This window comes from Fusarium flagelliforme (genome assembly GCF_020744385.1).
Source record: "Fusarium flagelliforme strain FIESC 12 MPI-CAGE-AA-0113 chromosome Unknown B0J16scaffold_3, whole genome shotgun sequence".
NCBI classification, from domain to species: Eukaryota; Fungi; Ascomycota; class Sordariomycetes; order Hypocreales; family Nectriaceae; genus Fusarium; species Fusarium flagelliforme.
Window position 1 is genome coordinate 2,151,263 of NW_025763505.1, and position 12,154 is coordinate 2,163,416.

Sequence of the window (12,154 nt, forward strand, 5' to 3'; positions counted from 1 at the left end):
GAGCCGCGGTAGGTATCCGCTCAAGTGGTTGTACGTTCTGGCATATAAAAGCACACGAAAACACCAGTGCAGAAAGAATAATAAACAAGCAGCCTGAGTAACGGTGATCCGGAATGAATAACATCCGATCAGCGTTATCAGGTGGGAAAGAAAAAGCAATGCGGAGTAGAGTTTTCGTAAATGATAAAAGGAAAGTGGTCAGAGTCGGCCTAGATCATGTTGCCGTTGACACTGATCTCAAAGCCCTCGCCCTTCTGTCTCAGTGCCTTTGCAAGCATGAGCTCACGCATCCAGTCAATACGGTCATCACGGTTCTTGACGGCAAAGTGGTGTGTTTTGCCTGTGCCGTTAACTCCTTCAGCAGGGATGGAGCCAGCAGGCTGGATGTGACTCTCGCGCTTGCGAAGTCGCGCGGTGTTCTTCTCTTGAGGAATGAGCTGGAAAGCAAATGCGCCAACAGGGTCGCTCTTCTCACGGCTGTGGCTACCACGAGAAAGGTGCATTGTTTTGAAGGCGGCACTGAGCTTGGAAGAAGATGCCACACTTGAGCAAGCAATCGCATAGTCATCAATATCAACATATTCGAGAGTGCGGTCCAGCTCTTCAGAGTCCTTGTGCATGTTGAGACGAGTACCCTTGAGAGTGAAGTAACCGTCCTGCCACTCGTGTCGAAGCATCTTGGTCTTACGCTTCTTCATGGGGCCTTGGTGGCTAATGCCATTGGCAGGGTCGGCAGAGGGGGACTTTCCCTTGGCGCCGAGGGGTGTGATAGAAGGCGCAAAGGTTTTCTCGGAACCGTTGAGCTGGCCACGCGAGAAGGGGAGGTTATCCCGAGGAGGAGGCTGAAGCGGTTGCTGAGCTCGTGAGCCTCGCGGCGACCTGGGAGATGATGACCCTTGAGAAGGCCGCGCCGTGTTGGTGGGCTTGTTTTCCTCCAGAGCGGGCATCACGGGGAAAGATGGACGACGGGCTGAAGTATGAGACTGGCAACGGGGAGGAGAAACGTTGTTGGTGGGAGATGTTCGGTAGTTCATGTCAGGGGGGACAGACTGTGAGAAGTCCCGAGCGACAGGGCCAATGGGTACAGCTGTAACAGGAACATCAAGCTCTGAAAAAGGTGTACCGTGGCGGAAGTTATTTCTGGGTGTCATCTCCAGGTCAGGAGACCGAGGGCTGGTCCTTTCCATCTGGTAAGGTACAAAAGCAGGCTGTTGTTGGTGGTGATACTGTTGCTGCTGCTGCTGCTGCTGCTGCTGCTGGCGTTGCACATACGATTGGTTCTGTGCCTGATTCTTCTGAGGAGGAACAGATGAAGCACCAAGCCGTGAAGGCGGCAGTGGGGCCTTGCCAGGGATGGAGAGCTTAGGCAGTCGGCGCAAACCTTGGTGAGGAAGCTGAGCCTGCGCAGTTGGTATTCCAGCAAAAGGGGGTGTGGGAGGGACTTCCTCATTGCATTCACCTCCATGCTGATGCTGAAAGCTAAGAAATTGCCTGACGTTGTCCTGGGGATCTCTGGCCTGGACTCCACGAAGAGATGCTTCGTAAAGGTACTGAATAGGCGGCATGCCAGGACCCATAACGTCCGAGGATGCGACTACAGAAGGCTCGGCATCTGAGATGGGTCGGACCTTGTTGGGATCCAATGCCTTGGCAGTCTCTGGGTTTCCAGCATCACCAATCATGACCGTTCCGGTAGCATTGATATCAACATGGGGATATTCCTTCTTGAAGGCCCGGATAAGTTGCTGTTGTTTCTTGTACTTGGAGCAGTTTTCTCCCTTGGAGCAATTGTGTGGCTTTGGGATGACCTGTTCAATACCGATGATGGATACTGATTCCATAGGGGTGATATCGTCTCTGTTTGTCCTTGTTCGGTTCCTTCGCTTGCTGCTCTGGCGACGTCTCAGCCCACTCTCTTCAGGTCTTCGCGCCTCTCTCACCACCTCCCTGCTTGGCACATCCTCAATTGGGGTCTCTGGTTGGGGTGACGCAGGACGGCTATCCCTCAAGGCTTGAATTTGGTGCCAGACCTTGGTCCTGATACCAAAAGATTGGATGCTGAGCTCTTTAAGGTCTTCGAACTTCAATGTAATTAAGATCGCACCACTGATGTCATTCTCCATGAATCGGTCAGCGACAGACAAGTCAATGCCAGCATTGAGCATAGCCTGTGCAACCATCTCAGTAGTCCATGATGCCAGAGTTGTCGTGTCAAGTTCCGCATCAGTGTATTGGAAAGGACTAGCACGGGGCTGCGGTGGTGGCTGAGACGACATAAGAAAGTCGGCAATGTTTCGAGGTCCTTTCGGGGTGATAGGCGATAGTGTCAGGATAATATCCTCTTCAGTTGATGAGTAGTGGTCAGTCGAGTTTCGGAACAGATGAGGTCCTCGAGGACCTTCAACTTGCTTTGGTGAGTATTCAACCGGGACCTCTTGACTTCTGCTTGACCTTGGTGTTGGGACCTCATCGTAAGAAGAGACTGTGGTGAAACTCGGTTGTCCGGCCTGAAAAGGTTCGGCTGTCAGTGCCTTCCAAGACTTGTATCGGTTTCACGCAAGATACATACTGATTGCAAGCTTATGCGCGGTGAGTTATCTTCCTCGTCACTAATAATCTCGTCCTCTTCCTCCCAGTCCGTGTCCACAAATTCGGTTGCTACTGAAATTGGTCGTTCCAATATTTGGGAATCATTCTTGAGACTGAAGAAGGTGTCACGGGGAAGAGGTTGTTGTCGCATTTGGGAGTACGTCAAGCGATCTCCGCCTCGGAAAGATGAGTACTCCTGTTGTAAGTCGGCGCGTTAGTGGTTTCCATGGACACTCATTTTCGAGCCTTTCTCACTTACCATTTTGTACTTTTTTATAGGGATATCCAGGTATTGATGCTACCAGGCACCAGATATGGTTGGTAAGATGGGTTATATCAAGTGATGATTGCTTGGTTTGGCCGTTGCCGGCACTCGTTTCTTTAGAACTCAGTGCCTGAGCACGATCAAGAGCACGCCGTGAAACAAACAGAAACAAATTAAGGAAACATAAACCTCGTGATGTCGAGGAGGATAATACAGTGGTCGCAAAACTTAGGAGGAGGGGACCAGGGGAGCGGGCGAGCGGGCGGTTACGGGATGTTATGTATGCACTATAGCTCAACGCTGGTGACTGAGGGAACCAGCAGGAGGATGGCGGTCACGGAGGGTATGGAGACCAAGAATAGACTTGAGCGAGTGCTAAATGCAGAGTCTGCGGCCATATCTTTAGGCCCTTGGGATACTGGAACCCAGTCCTTAGTCCCTAGACCCTAGACCCTTGCACCCTGGCTTGTCCGGCGGCAGCAGAAGAGACGGGAGTATCAAGAGGAGGGTGTGAGCAAAAGGGCTAGGGTGAAGACAGGGTGCTGCGGCTTCATCACACCGGCACGGGACGCAGAAGTGGAAAGCAAACAGCATCCTATCACCAACCGCAAGAGATATCCATTGACCAACATGTAGATCGCGTTTGACCGGATTGCTTTCACTTGAGAAGCGATCAGGAATACCGCTGTTCGTAAAGAATGGAGGCTGGGCAAAAAGAGGCCCCTCTTGCTGAGGAACATGCATGAGATTTGGTTCAGATAGTGGAGAGGAACGAGGAACGACCGTCGACGGACTTGGGGTGTGTGCGCGGCGTCAAGCTGGCGGTACCAGTTTGGGCCCCCGATCTGGGCATAGTGGCTGCGTTTCGTTCTCGCATGCAAAAATGCACGCCCAGTCACGTTTCCTGCCTTTGGCTCACGAATCAGAAAGTGTCCGGGGTCTTGAGGTTCAGAGGATGCTAGTGAAGCAGTGTCTTTGCTGGGCTGGACGCTTAATGACGATGCTAGATGAGAGAGGACCTTGTCCTAGACAGAAGAGCGTGGGGCACAATGCCTTAAGCAGTCTGTGCTCGTCGATTGGATTGACCTGGCGCACGTTGCGACCCTGGCTCATGGGGCATTAGGCTTGACTCGGCGAACACAAGCTCCAGAGCTGGAGATCTGTTAGAGCCACACCTTAAAAAGCACAGTAGCGGCCCTAACGGGCGTCTAAGCGCCGGGAACTTGAGCTGCTCACCACCTCACCTAGGGTTACTATGTTGAGATGAGGTTGAGCAACGAGTCAACGTACCACTTATGTTAGCAGCTATGTTGAGATCAATATCTCATCCTCTCTCATCCATCACAGTCTCAACTCAATGGGTTGGTGTGATTTTGGTGATGGATGCCCCTGGCAACCCTCAGCGCAGAGGTGATGGATCTGTTTTCTTTCTTCATCACATTCCCCAAGAAATTTGATCTTATCTTTCCTCGCTTCGCATTTTGCGAGCTCTCAGCGTATCCGTACTCTCTGCTCAGTGTTACAGCAGCTTTCTTGCTGCAATGACAAGGTCCTCACGGACCATGCAGCGCAGCTTCGGCATAGGAGCGGGAAACAGGCCCCATCATCTGCATACAAAATTCTCGAGAGACAATGAGAATCGACATGGGTTGATTGGTATCGTCATATACGATGCCCGGTACGGGTTGGCTTCGAATCTTAGACATTGAGATGCACTGGGTTATGAGTCGCTGGCATCGTAATAGTCGACGACGTGGTCATCTCTGGTAACATTTGATCTCTTGTTCAACGTATCTTGTTCTCCCCTGCGTCTGCGAGGTGCTGTAAAACGTAACACCCTTGCGTTCCTGAACATGAGGCTAGCCATGTGATTTGGGTGATAGGAAAGATGTGAATGTGTGTGAACGTGGAAGCTTGTGTGTCCTTGCAACGGCGCATATATTTCCGAACCTGGAAAGTTTACTCTTGTCTCATTCATTCCATCCAGGAACAAACTTTCAACGGTTGCGAATATTGCACTGGATCCTGGTGGCTGGAAGTACCCAGCCCATTACCGCTCCAGCTTCTTGGTTGTGGGACCGGAAACCGTTACATTTGGTATCAGTAGTATGTGTTCATTTTGACTCACCCATGGCGCATTAGCCTGGGATTTCTCAAGCTGCGAGCCGGTGTTCAGGATCCGATAGACTGAAAGTCGAAGCTGGAGCTGGCTCCAGCTTCAGCCCCATGTCCCAGTCTCGGCTGCTGTTCACATAATGCCCAATTGACAAACTGAATATTGTAGAGCGGGTCTCATGGAGATCTGCCGTGTTTATCAACCTCAATTGGCAGAAGAGATCACCATTTTTCGGGCAGCTAGTCTTCCGAGCTGTGCCAGGCATTAAGAAAACCGCCGACACGCCGCAGGTGAAGACTAGTCGATCGTATGTTTTCCCCACGAAGAGTTCTTCGCATTATTTGGCGACTTGTGCTTAGTGGTGTGCTCCTGTCGCCGCTAAAGGAGGCCCTCAAAGGGTCCCTTAATGCTCGACGTTACGAGCCCCCACCATGCTATGAGGCCCTTCACAGGCTTGGAGTCCCTGTAAAAGTCCCTGTCTGATATTTTACTTGACCCACCACCAGTTTTTCGTAACTCCGATTTCCTCTTCAGGCACTGTGAACGCGGACGCCAGTCTTGGCCTTATGTCACTCGAGAACCAATCACGGTGACCAACGATTACTCTGTTCACAAATGAGGGGACAAGATATGCACAGGCAGGCTAGTGGAACGGACCGTTCTCTTCTTCGTTTGTTTGCTTCCAACGAACATTCGCATGCGCCACGATTCTTCGTGCGGCAAAAGTCAGGCGGATCTGGGCGGCATCGCTTGGTTGGCTCCAGACTCGTCTTGTTTCGCCTCATCCACAATTCGTCTATCTCTCGCGGGCTCCAGACTTGAATTTTGCCTCTTCGATGGTACTATGAGGATTGCTCATACTGGCGGTCAAGTTTCGATATTTTGTCTTGCTTCTCGTGTGACTCAATCGACCGGGGCCAGTCGTGTTCACATGGACAAGTCCAGTCGCCTCATGTACAGATCGCGGGCTATCACAGCAATATTTCGGGGAGAGCGGTGACAATTGACTGATACTGTGCTATTCCTTGTCGAACTTTATGACTTTGTAATGAGAGCAAGACTGAGACGTGGTGTACAGAGTATTGTGGTGTGCATTATGCCAGGGTTTGGATTTTGCGCATTCTTGGTCGCACTGCAAATGGATTAGCCTGCGGTAGTTTGGTAAAAGCTGTCTTGTCAATTAGCAAACAGCCCCAATCCATCAGCTGAATCGGTGATATCTGGGATCATAGACGTTGCAAGGTGTTGCAAGGAGCCATACCCTTGTGTGGAATTGAGATGATAGACGGCTCAGTCGTGCGAGGGTGAGTGGCTTGAAGATATGGTTGGTTCGAAATCGCAATTCCATGTCCGAGCAGAGCGATATGCACTTTGATACTCAATGATGGAGGTGTCGCTACGACGACTGCTGACCAAAATAAGCAAGAGCTATGTTTCTGTGCCTGGGCTGAGATGCAATGCGACGCGACATTGATTCACTGCATTTCCATGATGGACAATGGAAGATCTCATGTTGCGGGGTCGAAAATTACGATTCCTCATGTAGTACGACCTGCAGTTTTGCAACTGCACGGGTTCTGGGCAGCACCTTCCAAGCAATGTCGCACAGCAACAGTAACAGCATTGAGAAAGCAGTACCCGATACTACCTACCCTACCCACTGCGCGAAGTTGAAGCCATGAGGTGTAAGTTTGGCAAGTGCGACTTACACCTTCTCAAGTGCTTGGCTATAGGGTAATCTTGCCAAAACTCACTTCTACAACATCAATTCTCGGCTATGGGCAGCTTCACTTACATGGGTACAGAACATGCGCTGGCCTGTTGACATGCGATTCTGGCCCTGCAATGATTGCGTTGTTCTTGACCTGGCAACTTACAAACACCCAGCGTCTCGAGTCACTTCGCCTAATCAACAATAGCATGACTCTAGTCATGATGCCACGAGAGACATGGCCTTAGTTCTTCATGCCCATGATGGACAATTTCTTCTGCGACCCAATAGCATTTCATAATCCCACTTGGAGACATCGATTGGCCTTGCGTCCGTCAATCGCCATTCTGCGGGGCTATAACCGATCCTCTAGCCTCACGGTAAGGATTCTGTGTCTGTGCACTCTCATCTGTTGTTAGACCCTTGTCAATGCCCAGCTTCGAAATCTTGCTCTTTTCAGTATTTTTCTTTTTCATCAGTTTTCTTTGAGTCCGATGCAACAGTGATAGCTGCTAGGCTTTGGGCTTGATCCTTGACGGACTTCGGGAAACAATCAGACAGGCATTAAGCAATAGTGGCTTCGGATCCTTACGCCTGTGCGAGCTAATGCCCTGTTCCCGCTTTGCTTCGCATGCCCGTCCAGCCTTCAAGTGAAGATGCTTTGCATAGAGGATTAGACCGTGGTCTCTTACGGAAAGACTCTTATTCACGGACGCTCACCGACTGTTCCGCCCGCTTTCACGACGCCATATTCCATACCGGTGACGACAATACCTAGCTGTCGTGAACTTCGGGAGTTCGAGACATTCGTGTTGGACTGGCTAATATACAACAATGTCTTACATAGCCATCGTGGTGTCTCACTTCAAAGTTGGCCCTTACCAACTCTACAAGTCCAGTTGGATGATTTCATCAATCTTGAAGAGCGGCCGACAGCAAGGGCACACCTACGGACAAAAGTGCTGTCTGGCAGCACATATCGGGTAGCTGCTTAGTGAGAAACTTGACGACGAGGATTGAATGCAGGTGATGAAAGCGGATAGGCAGTCAAATTGAGAGATTATCCGAGTCCCTAGTCTATGCACACAGAATCGACTACGAATTATTAACTTTGAAGAGCAAAGCCGAGGTGTCCGCCATTATCGCCTACAGTACATACAGCGAGGTGATTAGAAAACGTCCGACGAATGCGGCAGTCAACTCGAAGCGTCACATCTGAGCTCTCGGTTCTCATTTTGTCATGCAACCCCCCAGCATCACATCACAGTGTGCATGTGCCATTCCAATCCTGGTCCGCACCAATCCGTCCAGCCCTCTACCTTTTACTCGCACTCTCGGTCTCTCCACTTCCGTTGCTCAAGCCCATCAACGGTTTCGATACGCATCAGCTTCTTCGTGTCAACCAATGGGTCATCCAGAGCTCACTTCTGCACAATCTCACATGATACCAGACTAATGCGACCTTCTCGACCACTGTGGATGGCGAAATCACAGGTCGCATTATGGGTGAGCTTCTGGAGCTTCGAAGGGATGCTTGGGCAGCGGAACCATGTCCAGCGAACAAAATTCCGTATTTGGATCAGAAAAGAGCTAGGTATGGATGGCAGGGAGGTCGGGCGGGGAAAATGAGGGACAAAAATCGTGATTCGAGTGTGAGCAAAGCCAAGTCCGCATATACTCCCCCGCCTCTCAGTTGCACAGTACAGTACTATTTTACCATATCTATCTAATGAGTCTTGGCAACCGGAGGCTTTTCTTCTCAACCTTCAAATATGTCTTGTCTTCCCTGACAGATAGACAAGGGCCCCAGTCAGTTGTCGCCTCGATCTACTGTACTGTACTGTGCCAGCATCAGCTTCTACTCGACTCTGTTGTTGATCATTCCATATTCACAACTTACTTGCCATTTTCAGATTGCGCATTCGCACGACTTTCCTTGTGCGGTCTCATCACTCAGGTAATAGAGTTCAGCCTGAACCGGTCAATACCCTGGATGTGCGTTTAACTCCCGTCCATCTTAAGTTTGGACCGGCCCGCCAGGGACAAGAAGCTCTTTCCGCGGACCCTTCAACGGCTACGGAAAGGCCCACTAACGTTTATGGTGGTGTGTAAGTTATGGAGAGCAACCAACACAATCACTGTGAAGATTCAAGGCACAAAACTCAATCTCGAGTATATAGTAAAGTTTCTTCAGCCACACAAGGCTAGACCATCTGAAGCACTACGTGACATGGCACGACCGGACGAAGGTTTTGTCCGGTCAAATCGAGATGAATCGCGTCGTAATGGAGGGTGAGAGTTAGTGATATCAAATTATCAAGCTGGGGCTGAGCTGTGACATTCGAGGTTGGCCGCGAGTTGTGGCCCATGTTGACAGGGTAGGTAGTCAGCTCAAGCAGGAATGCTGATGGAATAGTGCTTGAGGTTGATAGTGAATTGTGACAAATTTTGATATACAAGATTTGATAAGACTTGCACAGTACGGAGTATTACTCCAGTCCGGTTACATTGAAGTTGAGGATTACTACGCTAGTTGAAGATCAGAATATTAGCATGTTCATCAACTGTTATGAGAAGGTCGCTGCGCAATAATGCAGTTAGATTGGAGAAGTCGGACCACCCGGAGAAAAATAAAGACATTGATTGAGAAGGAGCATCAGGGTAGGTTGAAAGAATGCAGAATCTCCATGTCAACATAAGTCAAGGTTGTTGAGGAGCTGAGCAATTATTGGAGACAAACTCCATCAAGCGAACTTGAGCAAGACCCAGTGCAAGTTTTTCCATAATTAGCCCAAATTGATAAAGATTTAGGCCGCATATGAGCATGTTCATGGCCAAATTATGTCGGTATGTAGCAGGGAATGCGGGCTAAATTAAAAATAGACGTTAAAGTGAAGACTAGATGTGACAAGATGTGATGGGATTTGTTAGCGCTCGGTTGGTGTTGCACTGGTTGAGCCAAACTCGATTAAGCGCCGAGTGGGCGACAAAGGAACAATTTAGCCCGAATTATGTATCCGAAAAGAGAAGATGAGGGGGCTAAATGTTAAAATAGGAATGAAGGGCCAAAGTCTCCGGCCTAGACGGGTCCTGGAGCCGAGGAAGAGTCTGTCGAGCTGGTTTATCGAAGCATGCCTGCAGTAGAGCTGGAGCAGGGAGCAAGGATCAGGGATGCTACGGAACGAACAGACGACAAAACGACCAACAGACGGAGTCGACCGGCAGTGTTTAAATTGTACAGTAGCGAGCGGGGACAAGGCAATGACTCGCATTGGCGGGGGAGCTATATCCATCACTCAGGCCTAGAGAGAACTCCAAGTGGGAATGTTAGAACTGACAGGCGATACCATCCTAGGAGACGAGCTACCCTTTTGTGATAAGATCCAATGGCCACTAAAGATTAGATCAGTACTAGACTCGGAAAGATTCATGAATTTGTATATGGTCCGTGGTTTCTTCACACTGACTCGATTCGAGGAAATAAATATGGATAATGCCATTGCAAATTGCTAATTATGCGACCGTGTATTGATGATTAGTTGATCAGTTGTGAGTTGAGATAGTTCACAGAGACACAGACAGAGAAGACGTGACGACTATCAAAGATAGGCTAATGTACCTTGCGAGGTGCAGATGATACCTAATCCGGCTCAAGTTCTCAACCTTCAATGATATGGTCTTGCATACTTTCTTGAAATGGTGGTGTAGGAGAGACTCGAATTGGTTGGTAGAGACTGATGATCTGACTGTTGGTTTCTGTAGTGTCAGCCTCCTCCACAAACATAAGCAATCTACATCTCTAGATAAGATTGATATTGGATCTCTTGTCCTACCACCAAGCAGGCACTGTCCGTGCTGTCCAACCACCAACAATGATGTTACTGATGGCGAAAATTTCTCTCAAGACCCTTTGCAAGCGATTACATACACGCAGTCCGTTAATGCCCGTTATGGTCCGCTTATCACATCATCTTTAGCCCAAGGCTGTCGAGTTTCCCCGCTCGGTTCGGTGTTTTGTTGATCACTCTTAGGACAAGGATACTGTCAGGGTCAGGGTCTTGCGCTAGGACAGGACAGGGTAGCCCCTGGAACGGTCCTAGAAGAAGAAGGCAGAGATTATCGTCTTCTGATGTCTGATTGGCTTGAGCTACAATAGCTCCCTGTCAAGCCAACTGCGGCTCAGGGCCAATCCAGATCTGAGGCCGGGGTAGCAAGGCATGGGTACTAACATGATTCTGGACTAGTCCCAGCTTTGACCCCTGCTCCGCGGCAGGAGCTCCTCATCGGTTGGTCCCGTCCCATCACCCACTAATGCAAGCGTGTCACCCTCGTCTGTCGAATCACGGACCAGAAACGCTTCTTCTCCAACGACACTACACAACAGTTACATGGCTAACAAGGCTCCTTGCTCGGCCTCTTCACCAGACCGATTCTTTTTTCCCACCAAATGACAGCAGATTTCAATGCGACCCGACCTAGCGCCAGCAGAGCTTTTCAGCCACCTGAGGGTACTCGCATGTACCTTACCGAGTATTGCCTCGTACTCGACAGCAACATCAATGAACAATGGCCTTGTCATATCCACTAAAGGATTGTCGTTGAGGACACCACGCGGGTCGGATACCTGACAAAATGCTACGGTCCACTGCAGAATACTGAGTACCGACTGCGAAATACGCTGCATTATTTTTGAACGCTGAGGCCGCAGGATTCAATATTTGTCTGTCTCACTCAAGGATAACCTGGTCACCAAACTTCGGACGAGCTGAAAGGCCATTAAGACATGCCAATACTTGTCTAGAGCTGTTTCTATATGGCTCAAAGCTGCAATGCACGACTCCTTTCAACACTCGTGACCTCGAATTACGGAATATCTTCCAAGACCCACGATCACCCCCGCGCTGCCAGACGTCACCGACCTGGCCCCCCGGTCCCTACAGAGTCCCTAGTTCACGACACATGTGCTACCTAACCATGTCGGTATGCTTTCGAACTGGAGACTTGGTGTTGAGAGGAATTTGATACGCCATTCATGGGGCTTCTCGACCCGGCTGCGGGCAGCCACTTGCAGGTCTGCATCCATGAGGTCTTTTGCCGCTCGACCAATCTAATGGTTGACCGCCTCTTTGGCCATTCTATTCGTCGAAAACCATCTAGGTACCCAATAAGGCATTTCGATATTGCCAATCTATGTCAGTTATGTCCTAGAGCCCGACAAATCCTGACCGATCGTGGACCAGCGTTGAGTTCCAATGCTCAAAGCGTGAAGCGTGACTCGCAAATCGTGAATTTCTCAACGGCCCACGACTGCACTAGATGCGACTGTTTAATGAACCCATCTCAAGTGCGACCGAATAAACTTTCCATACTAGCACAGTACAAGCTCTGGCAGTTGAGCATGGAAAGACCCTGCCCCATTTGGTCGTTCATGCTATGGGCCTTGATAGAGGATGTGGACTAGTGAACGCATCCT

General features: G+C 49.8%; 2 protein-coding genes across 2 annotated transcripts; both read right to left on the minus strand.

The window, feature by feature from the left end:
* Positions 1-209: 209 nt before the first annotated feature.
* B0J16DRAFT_370609 (uncharacterized protein) lies at positions 210-3,281 on the minus strand (the record flags this gene model as incomplete). Its single annotated transcript, XM_046130369.1, has 3 exons — positions 2,849-3,281; positions 2,570-2,785; positions 210-2,540 (listed from the first exon to the last, which is right to left on the minus strand). The coding sequence occupies exons 1-3, from the start codon at positions 2,849-2,851 to the stop codon at positions 210-212; spliced, it is 2,550 nt and encodes an 849-aa protein (XP_045984598.1). The 5' UTR covers positions 2,852-3,281.
* A 7,536-nt stretch (positions 3,282-10,817) lies between these two features.
* B0J16DRAFT_337788 (uncharacterized protein) lies at positions 10,818-11,441 on the minus strand. Its single transcript, XM_046127388.1, has one exon. It carries the CDS (start codon positions 11,363-11,365, stop codon positions 11,066-11,068), a length of 300 nt encoding a protein of 99 aa, XP_045984599.1. The 5' UTR covers positions 11,366-11,441; the 3' UTR covers positions 10,818-11,065.
* Positions 11,442-12,154: the final 713 nt, after the last annotated feature.